The following is a 15,775-nucleotide window of genomic DNA, read 5'->3' on the forward strand; positions in this document are numbered from 1 at the left end:
AAGAAGAGAGGGGGAACGACGGGTAGCCTAGGACCACGGGGCACGGTCAAACCCAGGCTGGTAATCGCTGTATCGCCTACTGGGTCCAATATGAACACCTGCCACACGCCGTGGCTGGAGAAATGGGACCAATTTGGCAGGTCCAGAGATTCAGGGTTACATCTAAAAAACAATGGGATGTCCGGCCGATTATTCCACTCCTGTGAGGTGAGAGTCTAGCGGTGAACACCCTTTGGGTTAACGGCAGAGCCGTCGAGCCCCGCGCCCTACCGTGGCGTCCCAGTCGGCGCTGACGAGCTGCAGGAGCTGGCTCTCGAAGCGGTCCAAGGAGGGCTGCAGGGAGACGGTCAGCCGGCTCAGGCAGTAGGGGGTCCGCTTCAGGAGCTTGGGTCTCAGCAGAGCGTCACCTGGAGGGAAGGTGGAATCAGGGTGAGATCCAACGAGATGATACGATATTCACTTTGAAATGGCCCCAGAAACGGATTTTCTATCGAGGGTGACGAGGTGGGTCCTTCAAGAGATTCAAATTCTCCCAACAAAAAAGTCAGTCTGTCTGTCTGTCTGTCTGTCTGTCTGGTCTTGTCTGTCTGTCTGTCTGTCTTCTGTCTGTCTGTCTGTCTGTCTGTCTGTCTGTCTGTCTGTCTGTCTGTCTGTCTGTCTGTCTGTCTGTCTGTCTGTCTGTCTGTCTGTCTGTCTGTCTGTCTGTCTGGTCTGTCTGTCTGTCTGTCTGTCGCTGTCTGTCGTCTGTCTGTCTGTCTGTCCTGTCTGTCTGTCTGTCTGTCTGTCTGTCTGTCTGTCTGTCTGTCTGTCTGTCTGTCTTGTCTGTCTGTCTGTCTGTCTGTCTGTCTGTCTGTCTGTCTGTCTGTCTGTCTGTCTGTCTGTCTGTCTGTCTGTCTGTCTGTCTGTCTGTCTGTCTGTCTGTCTGTCTGTCTGTCTGTCTGCTGTCTGTGTGTTCTGTCTGTGTCTGTCTGTGTGTGTGTGCTGTCTGTGTGTGTGTGTGTGTGTGTGTGTGTGTGTGTGTGTCCCCGTTCACGAATCCCGAGCTCCGGGCCTCGGATGGTGCAGAAGAGTCACACAGCTTCAGCTTCGCACAGCCGCTCCTCTCATCAGCCTCCAAATGCCATCAGACACTATGTTAACTCGCGGATCGGTTAAACCACTCACAGCCGCCGGGGGAGCCCTCTCCATGCCAAGAACACAATTTGCTGTCCAAGTTCATATAGGCAGTGTCCCTTCACACACACACACACACACACACACACACACACACACACACACACACACACACACACACACACACACACACACACACACACACACACACACACACACAACACACACACACACACACCACACACACGGGGCCGTCAAGAATACAATCCCCTGACAGCTGCCATGATGTGAAAAAAAAACCTTCAAGCACCTTGGTTTTGTGAAGACACCATCGCTAGCCAAAGTGAGACAAACACTCAAGAGTTTGGCCCCCGCGCGAGTCTGCCGTGGCAGGCAGCGCAGCGACCCCAGATGCGTGGCGACGTCCAATGCCCTCACACCTAAGTGAACATTAATAAAATATAACGTGTTTTTTCGCATTCCGCTCGCTCTACGGAGCAAATGTTCCTTGAGTCCTCCTCTCCGTGTTCGGAAACCCAACCCGCACCGTTTCGGTACAACAACAAAAAAACATGGTACTTCCCATCTATCTGACGACTGAGGGTGTAAGCGTGTTGGGAAGACAATTAAAAGATCCATCCCAGCACTCAATTCGATCAGGGGATTCAGAATAACACCTGTGATCCGGAAGACACTTACTGACCGTATCAATCCCAAACTGTGGTTTATATTGACTGATTTTTATTGTATAATTTAATGGGAATCCTGTTAGCGCGGACTCCCTTGAAGGAGAAAAACACATCCATGGAAGAGTTAAATGGCGTGGATCAAATCAGATGGATTCCCGGCTGTAGTAACAGACCCCAGGGAACGACACCCAATAGGATGCAGGCACAGTAACAAACCTACAAACACCCCCTCTCTCTCTCACACACACACACACACACACAGACTGGGATCTCCAGTTAAGAGTAATGGAGCCATCAAGGGGTAGTTTATTGGCTCTTTGTCTCCAGAGCCCAGGCTCCGGGGCCCAGCCCCCCGGATGATGTGGTGTGAATATCAAGCCTGGGGGGCAGGTGGAGGGGGGGGGGGGGGGGGGCTGTACCATGGGCCTTTTTAAAATGGCACGCGGGCAAGGGCAGAAGGGGGTGGAGGGTGCGTCGGGATGGTGTGTGTGTGTGTGTGTGTGTGTGTGTGTGTGTGTGTGTGTGGATGTGTGTGTGTGTGTGTGTGTGTGTGTGTGTGTGGTGTGTGTGTGTGTGTGTGTGTGTGTGTGTGTGTGTGTGTGTGTGTGTGTGTGTGTGTGCTGTGTGTGTGTGTGTGTGTGTGTGTGTGTGTGTGTGTGTGTGTGTGGGCCTGCTCACAGCTCCGGAACATGAAGAGGGATTAGGCCACGCTGCCGCCGCACCACCTACCCAGGCTGACTCTCCATGATTATGGTGCTGGCAGTCTCAGACTTCATTACTGACACCCCCCCCCCCCCCCTCCCGCCCAGCCGCCGTTCCCACCCTTTTAAAAGCCCCTCCGAACCCGCTCACCTAAACGCCCCTACCCAAAACTCTTAAGCAGGGCAAGACTTGGAAGGCTCCGATAGGCCTTATCCCTTCGCTTACCCACGTGTGTTGTGTGTGTGTGTGTGTGTGTGTGTGTGTGTGGTGTGTGTGTGTGTGTGTGGTGTGTGTGTGTGTGTGGTGTGTGCTGTGTGTGTGTGTGGTGTGTGTGTGTTCAAATAAAATCCTTGCAGGACCTCCAAAAAGAGAGCATTTAGCTATTCATCACAATACTGCATGAACTTAAGAGACTACATGAGTGGATAGAGGAGGAGCCTTCTGGTTTGGTTTTAAATACTGGTAGTCTTCAACAGTTACCCGGCCTTTCATCCTTTCGAAAAAACTCTAAAAATAACCGACTGAATGGTCTGGCTATAATCAATTTCAAACAGACCAAGGGAACTTCTCTACTCAACATATCCTTAAGCCTCACAAAGTCTTCTTACCCCCCTGCCACGAGGGCAAACATTGAATACCTTGAGGATGAAGGAGCCAGGCCGACCTAGGCCTAATTAAATCAACTAATAAGTCATAATTAAACATGTAAAAGACATTTGCTCTGGAGTCTGTTTAGTCTGAACGACACATAGCTACAGCTCCTGGATACCATTTAATTACATCATTATGTTAATATATTCTCTATGGATTCATACTCAATCAGATCACATGACGGGGATGATAGATAGGCCACGATTAATTATTATTCCATTACATAAAAAGTGTGAACATTTATGGATGAGCTAATGAAAACATCATTGTAACCACCACTCAGACCCGCCAAGGCGAGGAAAACTGAGAATTTTTTATCACATTGTAAACACGGACTCAAATTATTTATGAACAAGCTCAACCCTGTAGAGAGCATCTTCCCTAACAGCGGCCTGCCGTCAATCGCAATCACGACCATCACGTCGGCCAACACTCCTCGTACCCACCGGCGTCGCAACGGGACTCAACGCTTATCACACACTGTCCTCCGAGGGAAGAACCACTGAGCGACTTCAAAAAAAAATAGGAGCGTCACCCAGATTCCACTTATTCACATTTCACACTCCTTCCCAACGCTTGACAAGGGCAATCACAGGACAACAGTGGGCAGTTTTCTTAGCAGGTTCATGAGGCAATTGCTCGCCGTGATAACTGTTATCATGCAGAAGGGAAGACGGAATAAGGGTAAAAAGGCTCCCATTTCACTGTGCTGGAGAAGATGTGCGGTACCCTTTTCTGAGCCACCGATTTGCATTTGATAGATGTACTGACTTCCCATCGTTTCCTGGCACACGCAGTGTAAATAAGTGTCACTTGTGTCCGAATGAACGGCATATGAATTTTACAACTAAAAAGTAAAATAGTGAACAGCTATAAAACAGCCATTCACCGTTGTATATTTTCATTGAGGCACGGCTTGTTAGGCGTAATTTATTACACTTTATTACAACACAGACTTTAAAATTGAGTTTTATTGATTCTACCTGACCATGCTAAATGGCTAAGGGGCCCTCATGTTGTGGTGTCTTAGAGGAACTTGTTGGTGGTCAACTGTTGACGTAGGCCCCCAGGGTGGTCCCTATTGGTGCTTACCTGTTGGTGAAGGCCCCAGGGTGGTCCTATTGGTGCTTACCTGTTGGTGAAGGCCCCAGGGTGGTCCTATTGGTGCTTACCTGTTGACGTAGGCCCCAGGGTGGTCCTATTGGTGCTTACCTGTTGACGTAGGCCCCAGGGTGGTCCTATTGGTGCTTACCTGTTGACGTAGGCCCAGGGTGGTCCTATTGGTGCTTACCTGTTGACGTAGGCCCCAGGGTGGTCCTATTGGTGCTTACCTGTTGGTGAAGGCCCCAGGTGGTCCTATTGGTGCTTACCTGTTTGTGAAGGCCCCAGGGTGGTCCTATTGGTGCTTACCTGTTGACGTAGGCCCCAGGGTGGTCCTATTGGTGCTTACCTGTTGGTGAAGGCGCCAGGCCTGGGATGTTGTCCAGCCCGGACACCAGCCTGTTCTCAGGGAGCAGGTGCACCATGGAGCCCAGCGCTGGGTGGCCCCTTCACCACACACTCTACATGGGCGCCATCTATAGCCTTCAGGAGACCGCCATCTGGGAAACAACAAGGAAAAACAAACGACCAAGGCACAATCATCATTCCTTTTTGTATCTCAATTGAATTCCACTTTGAATTAACTGGAACCCTTTTTGTTTTGCTACTCGAGATGATGGCAACATCAGGGAGGAGGGGAGGAGAGGCAGCGGGGCGGGCGGGGAGGGGGGGGGGGGGGAACGGAAAGCGCTAACTCAAGCTACGAGACACATTAGCGAAATAATTGTCAGCCATCTCGCCGCCGCGGGGCGATACGTCAACCAAAGGGAGCACGTTAGCCAACAACCTGACACACGACAACACACAGACACTTCCATTTTTCCAGCATTCCATTTGGCCCCGCGCGCGTTGTGCGACGTTCCATTACGGCGAGCCGTCAAGTTTTTCCCCCGGGAGAGATCTTAAATGATAACCACTGAGCTCGCAAAAAAGTGCTCCGTCTGCGTCGCCGTCGCCAGGTGCACGTGCGGGGGGGGGGGGGGGGGTAGACGCCTCCATCTCTCAGACGGGGCCATCCGACCCGCGAGTCGTCAGGGGCGGGTTCTCCTCAGTCAACCTCGGGAGACGAGGGGGTGCCGTTCGGCAGTCGAGCGCTGGGCTCGTGCTGGTGCTCGCTCTCCCCCCCCCCCCCCCCCTCCCCGCCATCATTCACGGAGACGGCTTACGTAATTACACCTTCTGCAGGGGAATGGCCGACAGTCATTACCGACAGCTCCGCAGCCCCGTACCGTGGGCTGCTTCCACAGCAGGACAGAGAAAAGGGCCGCAGGCTGATGGGCGCACGGTGAGGGGGGTAAGGTTGAAGAGCATCTATTTGGTGCTGCGTTGAGAGACATGGAGGTCAGAGGTCAAGTGATTCTGAACACCGCTGCCCGGTGACAATCCAACAAACTTTGGATTGTAAAAAAATCTAAATCTGAGAAGAGTCTTTAGAGCGATAGCAATGTCTCAGCCAAGGACCCTTCCCAAATGCTAAATGTGTATGAGTTAGACTAAGATGACGGGAAGTTCATGTGGAACAACTGAAGCACACTGTGGAGTGTGTGTGGATGATAGCCTCACCTGACCGAGTCTGATTGGACTCTGGGGCTGGGTGAGGCTGCACACCTGTTGTGCATTGAGTAATCTATGTGCACGGGTGGAACCAGCCATCATCACACACGCTCGGGGAGAGACCTCCTGCGTGGCAGCATGGGGCACCATCGCCATGCATCATTGTCAGCACACCGACCAATGAATCAGCTTTCAACTCCACCACACAGAAACACGTGGGCAATTGCTATAGAATTGATAAAAGCATTTAATAAGGAATGACACAATGGACATTTCTGAAACGTGACACGCTGGTACCAGAACTGCTACTGTACGTAGTCACTTCCTATACGGTACACCGCATCACTTTCTTCCTGTGCAGCACTGTTAGTTCCAAGTCCGCCTGCGGTCCAGTCATACAGTACTGAAACCAGATTCCAAAAGCCTGTCTAATGCAGATGATTGGGGGGTTGTGAAAAGGTCAATTCCATTACGTAACAACAGCAATTCAAATATTTTAGCAGGAGAAATGCTCATCACCCATTTTAACCCCGAATACATTAAAGCAAAGACGTGGGCGAATGACTCTGGGAGCAAATGGGTAGCAACAGTGGGAGTAGAACCAAAACAGCTATATTTACCATGCCTCTTGACTCAACTCTAATTCAATAAAAGATCAGGGTTGGGGTTCTCTGAGGCAAAAAAAGGAGCAAAGAGTCTGGCAGAAAAGTTTGAATGTCTTTATTTACTGCAACCCCCTCAACAAAGGCACCCATCTGAATACGCTCCAATTGGGCCACTCAAGACTGCGGAAAGAATCCATGTTTACATGGATGCTGGGATTCTGGCACAGCTTCTGACCCGTTTTTTTTTACAGTTTCTCCTCATCGAGGAAACAGAGGGGAAGTAAAGCGAGAGACGATGACATGGGAGGGGGGGGAAAGAGAGAGCGAGAGAGAAGGTGTAGTTGGAAGGGGGGAAAGAAAGAAACAAAGAGAGAGTGAGCGAGAGAGAGAGAGAGAGAGAGAGAGAACGAGAGAGAGAGAGAGAGAGAGAGCGAGAGACGGTATAGTTGGAAGGGGGCTAAGAGAGGAACAGAGAATGAAAAATTCATGCTAGTAGTTTGACACAGATGGTGCCCAGGTGCGAATCCCTTTGCATCTTTTATTTCTTGTTTTTCATTATGCAGCAGGTTTGGGTGGGAGATGCTTCTGCACGCACATTTGGACACCTACCCTACCCAGGTTTTTTTTTTTCAGCACAGCTATAGGCATGATAGGCTGGGAGTCAGCCAGGCTAGGTATCAAGGTGTCAAGGCGAGCCAGGCGGCTTGGCAGGAGATGTGAGGCCAGGGCTGAGGGCAACGATGCTAAAAGAAGGTCTGGGCGAGGGCGTGCATTTATGAACAGGGACTCGGGGTGGAAGAATATTGTATGCAGAATGGGAATACACGGTAGAGCAGCTGTGATTTCCACATTTGGGCGGCTTACAGTGAATGGGTAAAGAGTGGAAGAACTTTGTGAAACAGGGTTGTAGACACAGCCTTTACATATCCATGACCCGCTGTTGATCTCTTACACACACACACACACACACACACACACACACACACACACACACACACACAAAGAGACAGACAGAGAGAGTCACACACAGTCACACTTTAAGTGTGTGTGCTGTGACAGCGAGCTGGTATGTTTTCGAGGCTCTGCGCTCACAATTCCAAGACAATGTAGCTTGGGAATGCCGGACCATCTGCCTGTCCTCCCGTCACCCAGGGAGAAGCCCTGCAGATTCCTCCCCTGGCCCTGCTCTCACAGTCCGGGACCCTCAGCCTTTCATTAGACCCCTCTCGTAGTTTACTCAACCAATAAACCATGATGAGCTAGAGAAGTCCACGCCTCTCACTTCTCAGCGTCCTCAAGTGTCTCCTGACTTCTCCTTCTGCTATAAATGTAATCACCGGCATCAACAAAGAAGTAGATGTGTGCGCTGCATTGTTTATGTTTCAATGAGCATACATTTTGCTCTGGGAAGGTGCAAATTTGTGTCAGGTCAAGTGTGAGCACTGTTAGGGTCACTCACGCTTGCACGTTGTAAACCGCTGGTAAAATGTACTACATAACAAGTATTCAGCACTCAGTACTATGATGCCCGCTATACCGACCCTCCCCCGTCCATTCAAACCCATGCGGTAAATCAGCCTTTTGAGTCGCAATCATTGCGGGGAGTTCTGCCATGCCTGGCCTCGTTCCGTTCCCTGCTCAGGCACCCAATCACAACCGTCCTTGGGTGGCTGTTGTTGTGTTCCTTTCAAACATAAACAAAGAAGCATTATTTATTTGTGAAAAAGATAACTAGAGAAAGACCAGGCACATGAGGGCGCAGAAGTGTAGGCCGCCGAACGAGAGCGTGGGATGAAAAGGTACTCAGCATGGTGGAGATCGAGTCATTTTGCTTCTCACGCAGTGAACGAATCTCTCAGTGAGGGGGGGGGGGGGGGGGTGCAGAACACTGTAATTTTCCCCGAGAAAAGGGGGCCAGACAATACAGCGACCTCCTTATTCCCGAGGACGCTGTGCTGCAATTGCCTGTCCTCAAACTGCAAGACCTATTGTTAACGGCAATGGGACCTTGTGGTATGACTGGCCCTTTCTCACTGCTAAACAGCCAAGTGCATCGAATTCTAGCGCACGCACGCACGCACGCACACGCACACACACACACAAGTATCTTTGGCCTTGGCTTACCACAGCTGAAGAGAGTAGGCTGCTAGTGCATCCAAGTTATCTTTTAGGCTTCGCTGAAAGAATATCTGCCTTCCACCAGTTTTTCCGCTGATAACAATGGAGTGTGAATAATAATATTTGCAACAGCAGCAACCAAAGTAGTATCCGAAAGACGGAAAAAAGATACAGAAGGAATACAGCTTTTGCATAATAAGTAATTCCCCAAACACAACTTGGTACGCGAGAAATGATCACGACCAATGCTTGGATTTCTAACCTAAAACTTTATTCGGAAGAATAGATAAAGCCATCGGGGACGCAGATGCAATATGGAACCTGGCCTTAAAGTTCTTTAAATGGCTGCTGAGGTTGCAGAAAAATGGTTTGATAAAAGTCAGCACGGGAAGACTCCTAACTCATATCTAGAAAAACACTAACAATTCAGTTGACTTGGTTTTCCACCGAGGTTAGACCCTTTCAATAATGATTTTGTAACATTTCGACTTTTTAACAACTTGGCTTTGGTTCAGGTTTGGGAGAGAATATTTTGGTGTGTGGGGGGGGGGGGTCTGTATTGATTGAAAGGTTGCTTTGCTCCTAATCTTTCATTCAAGTAATCAAACTGAATTAGCTGTTGCCACCATTTCGTCAATCAAAATGTATTATCTGATACCTCCATTTCCTCAAAATCACATAGATGTCCACGATGAATCTCCATTCTTATTATATTATTTTTATTTTTGATGCTCCAGACATCTACCTCTGTACATCCTGAAGTTTGCCCAATCAGACCAACTTTTTCTGTGACGTCACTGGGCCAACAACTGCCTCAGCCAATCACAGAGCACCAAGCCACTCTGTCAGTTCATTACTCAAAGCCGGCAGGGAGGGTTTAGGAGAGGTGCTGGAGGCGTACCGCCACAAGAAAACAAACCAGACAAAGTCTAAGTGAATTAGAGTGGATTAGAAATGTGGATCCGTTTACAACCCTGATCCGTACTACACAATACCTTCATATAACATCTCCAACTTTAGAACAATACCTACCCACTCATAACATACAACTAAACCTGACCATTTCCAAACATACCGTTGTATAGCTACATATCTGCAGTAGGGTCAACGTCTAACATAAACCTTTTACCAAAGGCAACCATTCTTCAGTGAGGAACTGAACGCTTGGCTGACCTTGTTCCCCCGCTTCCGCCTCCCTTTCACTCTTTTCAGGCTGGTATTGAAGTGCCTAGCAGCTTGCCGCCCTCTATTTGCTTTACATATTGTACTTCAAATCTAATTTCCTACCCCACCGCAACAGATTTGCAAAGCAGCGCCAAGATGCCAATGGTGTCAAGGTTTTGCTGCTTTATTGTTTTCTCTAGTTGGCTGCCAGCGCTCAACAGAGCATCTGTAACCATGGCAACAGGAAGGTACCACGGTGCATTCCCAGTGCAAGCAACTCTTGCCTCAAATCGTATCTCTCAATTGTCTCCCGTTTTTTTTCTCCCAAAATGAGTTAGAAACACGCTCAAACACCTTCACAACACTGATTGGCTGCACACGTGCCGCCAATCAGTGTTGTGAAGCTGGGATGGTTTTTGCACGGACGTGAAACACGCATGCTCTGTTGTCGGGTACAGAGAGACGTAGATAAAGGGAAAGAGAGAGAGGGACAAGAGAGGCGAATTGAGAGAGAGAGAGCAGAGAGGGACAAAAGATGGAGGAAGAGAGTTCGAGCGAGATGAGTGGGAACAGGCACATAGAGAGAGAGAAAGGTAGAGGGATGGAGAGAGAGAGGAAATATAGAGAATCTAGGAAGCAAAAGGAGACATCGACAGACAGACAGACAGACAGACAGACAGACAGACAGACAGACAGACAGACAGACAGACAGACAGACAGACAGACAGACAGACGGACGGACGGACGGACGGACGGATAACATCCAGCCGTGAAGAGAGGACGGTGTGGCAGGCGAGAACACTCCAGCGGGCCTCACAGTGGAGAACACTGGTCCCAGTGAATTATTTACAGGGCCAAAGAGTCCATTTGCGTGAAGCTCCTCTAATATTCATATGACATGATCTCTCCCCCCTGTGTTATTCACACCGCAACAGAAGCACGCCCCTTCCTGCCATTTAAATGCACACCACTTCCCCGTCATCGATAGCCCTTCAGAGAACAGTGGAGGTAGCAAAAACCGATAAAGTTTTAGCTGGACCTCGGTGATTTCCAAGTTCTGACAATCGATTCAGTCTGGTTGGAGCGGGACCCGTTGCTAAGCAACTAAGTTTGTCTCGGTTGCGCGGCTTTGTATGGAGCACCGCACCGTGCTGCTTTAAGAGACACGGAAAGGTTTTGGGTTTCGACGTCCTCGACGCGTCCTTCCAGCCACCTACGGGCGGTGCCGCCGTCGTACGCCTACCCACGACCGTATCGACCCGTGTCTGGGTCCGCGGCACGTCGCTCCACATGAGTGTCTGAGCAAGTATGTCAGGTAAGTAAGGGAGACTGGAGGAGATCACCCACCACCCCCCCCCAGTGACAGCCATCAGCGAACAACTACTGACACCTCCTGGGTCTGCATGGGGACAACTCAGTGACACGCTGAAACGGCTTCAGGCTAACTGGTACTCCTGCGTCAGACAGCCGCCATAGGTACGCAGTACGCACGCACACGGTGGTTCTCTTTCTCGCCCGCCTGGGGAACCACGGCCACACAGACGGCGATTGGCCCGCTGAGTCCTCTCTGGCAACGGAGCCGACAAAGAAAGCTAAGCTGAGGAGGTTCGCAAGTAGACTTAGTTCTACAACGCCACCGATGGGACTGCAGAATCACTGACGTAAAAGCCATGATCGCAATGCCCTGACACCTATAAACGCCTATAACCGGCGGCTGTTAGTCGTAGAAGTACTATTAATTAAATCATTAATTTATTAATCAGTCACTCCTGGTGAGCAACTGGTAGGAGGCAACAAAACACACATCAAAATAAAATAGATTAAATGCTAACTGTAACTCGTGATTAGTGAAGCAATCGGTTTGGAACAACAAAGGCGATGGAGACATTTGTGGAAGAAATGACAAATGGGATGGCAGGGACAAAAATCTTTGCCAATCGCTAAGCGGCGTTCAAGTGCTACATAACATGCTGCCTATATAAAAGGTAGGCAGAGGAGAAAGATTCTTACATTCAACAGCACCCTTGAACTTGGGGTGGAGAAGCTCTCTGGGCGTCCCATGGTGAAGAATTAGTCTGTAAAATAACAAGAAAAATAAAGAAGATAAAAGTAGGTGTGAGAGAGAGAGAGAGAGAGAGAGAGAGAGAGAGAGAAAGAGAGAGAGAGAGAGAGAGAGAGAGAGAGAGAGCTCAACATAAAGTTGTTTGTATGCAAATAGTTTGATGAAGAGGGATTCAAAGGTTTACATTTATCTACTAGTGTCGATAGTACATAATGACAAAAATATTTAAACTTAAATTAAATAATCGTTGCATTTTAAACATAACCATATAAACAACAAAAAATTCCCCACTGTAGACTTTGTAGCGTTTTACACGGATGGTTTTACAGCAGTGTAAAACCATGGTAGAAGTCATCCGTTCTAATTGCATGCAACTTTATTCACCCAAACAACACGAAAACCAGCTACATACATAATTCATCTGTGATACAATCAAATTAAACCGGGGAGCAGGGCAACATAAACCCGGTAGCTTCGCTTGGGTTACTTTCCCCTTTGCTTCTCCCAAACTCCATAGCTCAGAGCTCCACCAGCCTTGAGGACTTTATACTAAAAACCCAATGCTTTTTATGACAGCCGGCCCGTTCCAGTGCGTGCAGGGTACGTGTAGCGGCGTCCGGAACGAGCGCTGCCGCCCGCCTCCTAATGTGATCGTTATCACCTGGACGGCGTAATTAGCAGAGAGACTAATCACCGTCTGTCGCCGACGGCGCCCGCATGCTCCTCTCCCCTGCCGGCAAACATCTCCAGGACGGAGAAGCCACACCCCAGGGCCTGCTGGGAGCCGTCTGGCCTGTCTGACAGCGCCACCACCTCCACCACCGCCACGATGGCGGGGACGCGCAGAGACGTATGGAGGTACATGATCTGGGCAGGGGGACACGGAGGGGGAGAAGACGTTAGATTCCTCCCCAGGTGAAGGTGGTGTGGTGGGGGGGGATGTGTAGAACCAGACGGGCGGTGTTTGAAAAGAATCGTCGACAACCAAGCAAGCTAACCCCTGTCCGCACATAGGGGCAGTTACAATTGATTAATTGAGTTCTGTAAGCATCCCCTAATCCCCAAAAGGATCCTTGACCGCAAATGCATTTGTAATCGCAAAGAGCCCAACGGAAACTGAATTTTAGGGGTAAATGCCAATACTGATATCAGGCTGTAAAGATTGACCGATATCGACATACAGCGGCCGATATTATAAATATAGATGTATTGGCCTTTTTTCAATCTACATATAGTGTTCTCCTGGGGGTGGAGCAGATCCTTGGTGTTTACTGCTCACCCTCCAGCCATGCTTCTGGCCACAGCATCAACATCACATTGAAATCATGAGCAAGAGGAACCAATTAGCTGTATGGGGAGGAGCTACTAACCTTCCCACAGAACATCATGTAAAACTGTTAGTGAGCGCTTACATGGATGTGCTCAGTTAGAGCATTGAGGTTAAGCAACCACAGTTGAGGATTTATAAAGAGGTAATTACATTCATAAATGTTCACTTTTTCTAAAGTTCCGTACCGGCGTATAAATATAATATCTGTAGAAAAGAAGAAAAGATATCGGCCGACAAAAACAGCCCACTTGTAGATCGGTTGGGCTCTTGTACATAACACATGCATTTGTCGGATTTGTACAAAACATTCCACTCAGTCAACACATGCATTTCATTCGACAAATAATCGCATACAGCGATCCCCACCTGGCCAGGCCACACCAAAGTGGCAGTGAATCGACGGCAAACTGGATAATGCATACAATGCCACTATACAAAACAAATAACAAATCCACAGTTCACTATAACATGTTTCCGTTGTTGGGGAAAAAAAAAAAAAAAATAGCCTGAGAAAGCAGCATTTTTTCCAAACACAGTCTTCCCATGAATAAATAACGGTTTTTGCCCCTAAAGTCCTTTTATGTCCACTTCAGCGCACTACAACGCCTGGAAACAGAGCGTCTTCACGGGAAGCAGGGGTGGGGGGGGGGGGAGGATGTCTCTCAGGGAAGACAGCCAGAGCTTCAGGGAGCCCTCTGTAGTTCTAACACCAGCAGATGCCTTGGGCTTCCCTTTCCTGCTCAGGCATGCAATGCAAATCCCCCCAGAAAAAAACAGCCAACCCACAGCGTTGATTCATGCTACAATGATCCACAACGCTTGGACAGATTTTAAGAAGTGATGCAATTTGACGGCAGTGACATCATTTTATTTGGATGTTTTTTTTTTCTCTGAGATTAGCTACTCTTTAAGTTGGACGATTCAATTTCAAAATAAAAGCCCCTAAAAGTAGCGTCGCAGTATGGAGACCGTGGGGATGCTTTTTGATCCAGCCCAGTGTGTGGCGGGGAAGGCCCTCTTCCTGCCTCGGGAGCTGTACACTTCACACAGCCATCCATCTGAAACACGGGGGGGGGGGGGGTGGGTGACGTGCGCTTCCATCGCTTTGCATGCATATTTTTTTGATATAGCAACACGGCTGAACAGAAATGGCTGAAGGTAGGTAACGGAGAGAGAATACGTGTGTGTGCGCGTGTGCGGTTGAACGAGTGTCTGTGTTGCAGGCAGACAGGCGACAGGTCGTCAGTGTCCATCGCTCCTCAGCCTTGGTGAAAACCTGTCCCGGAGCGGGCCTTTGGGCTGCGATAACTCGTGCCAATCCGCAGCAGCAGACACAGTCCCTGATTGGGGCGCCAGGGGTAATAGATTACACTTCTGGCTTCACCGGCACACCGTCCATTGTGTAAATCCTGGACGGAGGGAGGCTCACACCCACTGTTGAACCGGGCTGCAGCGCCATTCGGTTGAGGGCAGAGGGGTACCCATACTATCCAGGTAGCAGGCTCTCCGTTGACCCTCTGTAGAGGGCCCGGAGCCAAACCTTTTTCAGCCATCCAAGGTGAAAGAGCAGGAATTAAAGAGGAGGGATTGCCGTGTCTTTTATACCGCATGGCCCTGTGCACAGCCTGGGTGAGGGTCTCTCTGAGGGAGGGCACAATGAACTCCTCCTCCTCTGGTCCACAGGAATCCTATCTGTCTGTGTGTGTGTGTGTGTGTGTGTGTGTGTGTGTGTGTGTGTGTGTGTGTGTGTGTGTGTGTGTGTGTGTGTGTGTGTGTGTGTGTGTGTGTGTGTGTGTGCGCGCGCGCGTGCGTGTGTTAGAGTGGTAGCGCGAGCAGTAAAAAGTGTGTAGTAATCAAAACCCTCATGGGAGAATGCAAGAAGGTGGTTCACTTCTTACAAATGCTGGAAATACTTTATCTCCAGCGTGGCACTAATAATCTCTATGGTATGAGATCATTGCATTAGTAGAGTAGTGCGGTATTTAGACAGTGAAGGATTGCTTGGACAATAATTTAGTCTTTACCTGCTTCTTTATGGTTGTTGTTTACCACAAGGACCTAAAGACATCCTTAGTTCCTCATTCAAGTTTTTTGGGAGATACCTATTCAGCACATATGCTACTATTTCCTGGACCTGGGTTCTTTTAGCTTTTAGACAGCAGGAGGACTTTCTATCTTCCATAACCTGTGACTTCGGGAAAGGGGTCAATGGCTTGAGGTGAGCAACAGCGCCTCTGGTGGCGGAGCTGAGGTGGTTCAACAAGGAAGTTGATACTAAACGTGTTTCAGAGAGTGAATGGTATCCTGGAGGAGAAAGTTGGCCTTGCGGATCTTTCTTTCATCTGCACAATGGCAGAGCCTGATAGTTAAATATTTATCGAGCGTCTGAATGTGCATCCGTGAGACGAAAATCTAATTTGGACCCACTGAGGGCAACACAAATTGAATTAGTTAGGGAGACAATACCTTCTCAAACTTCTCTCCAAGTAAAGATGCACGTCATTTAGAATACATGGACTCAAACCAAACAATGTATTTACCTCCTGCATTTTATCTCCCAAACAAAGCCCCTCATATAGCAGTGAACTTGTCTTGAACCAGTCCAGAGCTTTAGCAGAGAATGGAGGAATCTGTCTATCATGTTTACCCAATACCTCTCTTGTTAGGACCTCAATGCTTTTGCATG

At 49.0% G+C, this 15,775-nt stretch overlaps 1 protein-coding gene across 1 annotated transcript in view; it reads right to left on the minus strand.

Annotated features, from left to right (window-relative positions):
• Nucleotides 1-277: 277 nt before the first annotated feature.
• Nucleotides 278-15,775, minus strand: part of LOC115542382 (nephrocystin-4) — a 31,355-nt gene continuing 15,857 nt past the window's right edge. Inside the window, exons 3-6 of the mRNA XM_030354652.1 lie at nt 12,454-12,626; nt 11,708-11,772; nt 4,606-4,756; nt 278-407 (exon numbers count right to left, since the gene is read on the minus strand). Of these exons, the coding sequence (XP_030210512.1) occupies nt 4,662-4,756; nt 11,708-11,772; nt 12,454-12,626 (333 nt within the window). The 3' untranslated portion in view covers nt 278-407; nt 4,606-4,661. The remainder of the gene's footprint in view (nt 408-4,605; nt 4,757-11,707; nt 11,773-12,453; nt 12,627-15,775) is intronic.

This window comes from Gadus morhua, chromosome 1 (genome assembly GCF_902167405.1).
Source record: "Gadus morhua chromosome 1, gadMor3.0, whole genome shotgun sequence".
NCBI lineage: Eukaryota > Metazoa > Chordata > Actinopteri > Gadiformes > Gadidae > Gadus > Gadus morhua.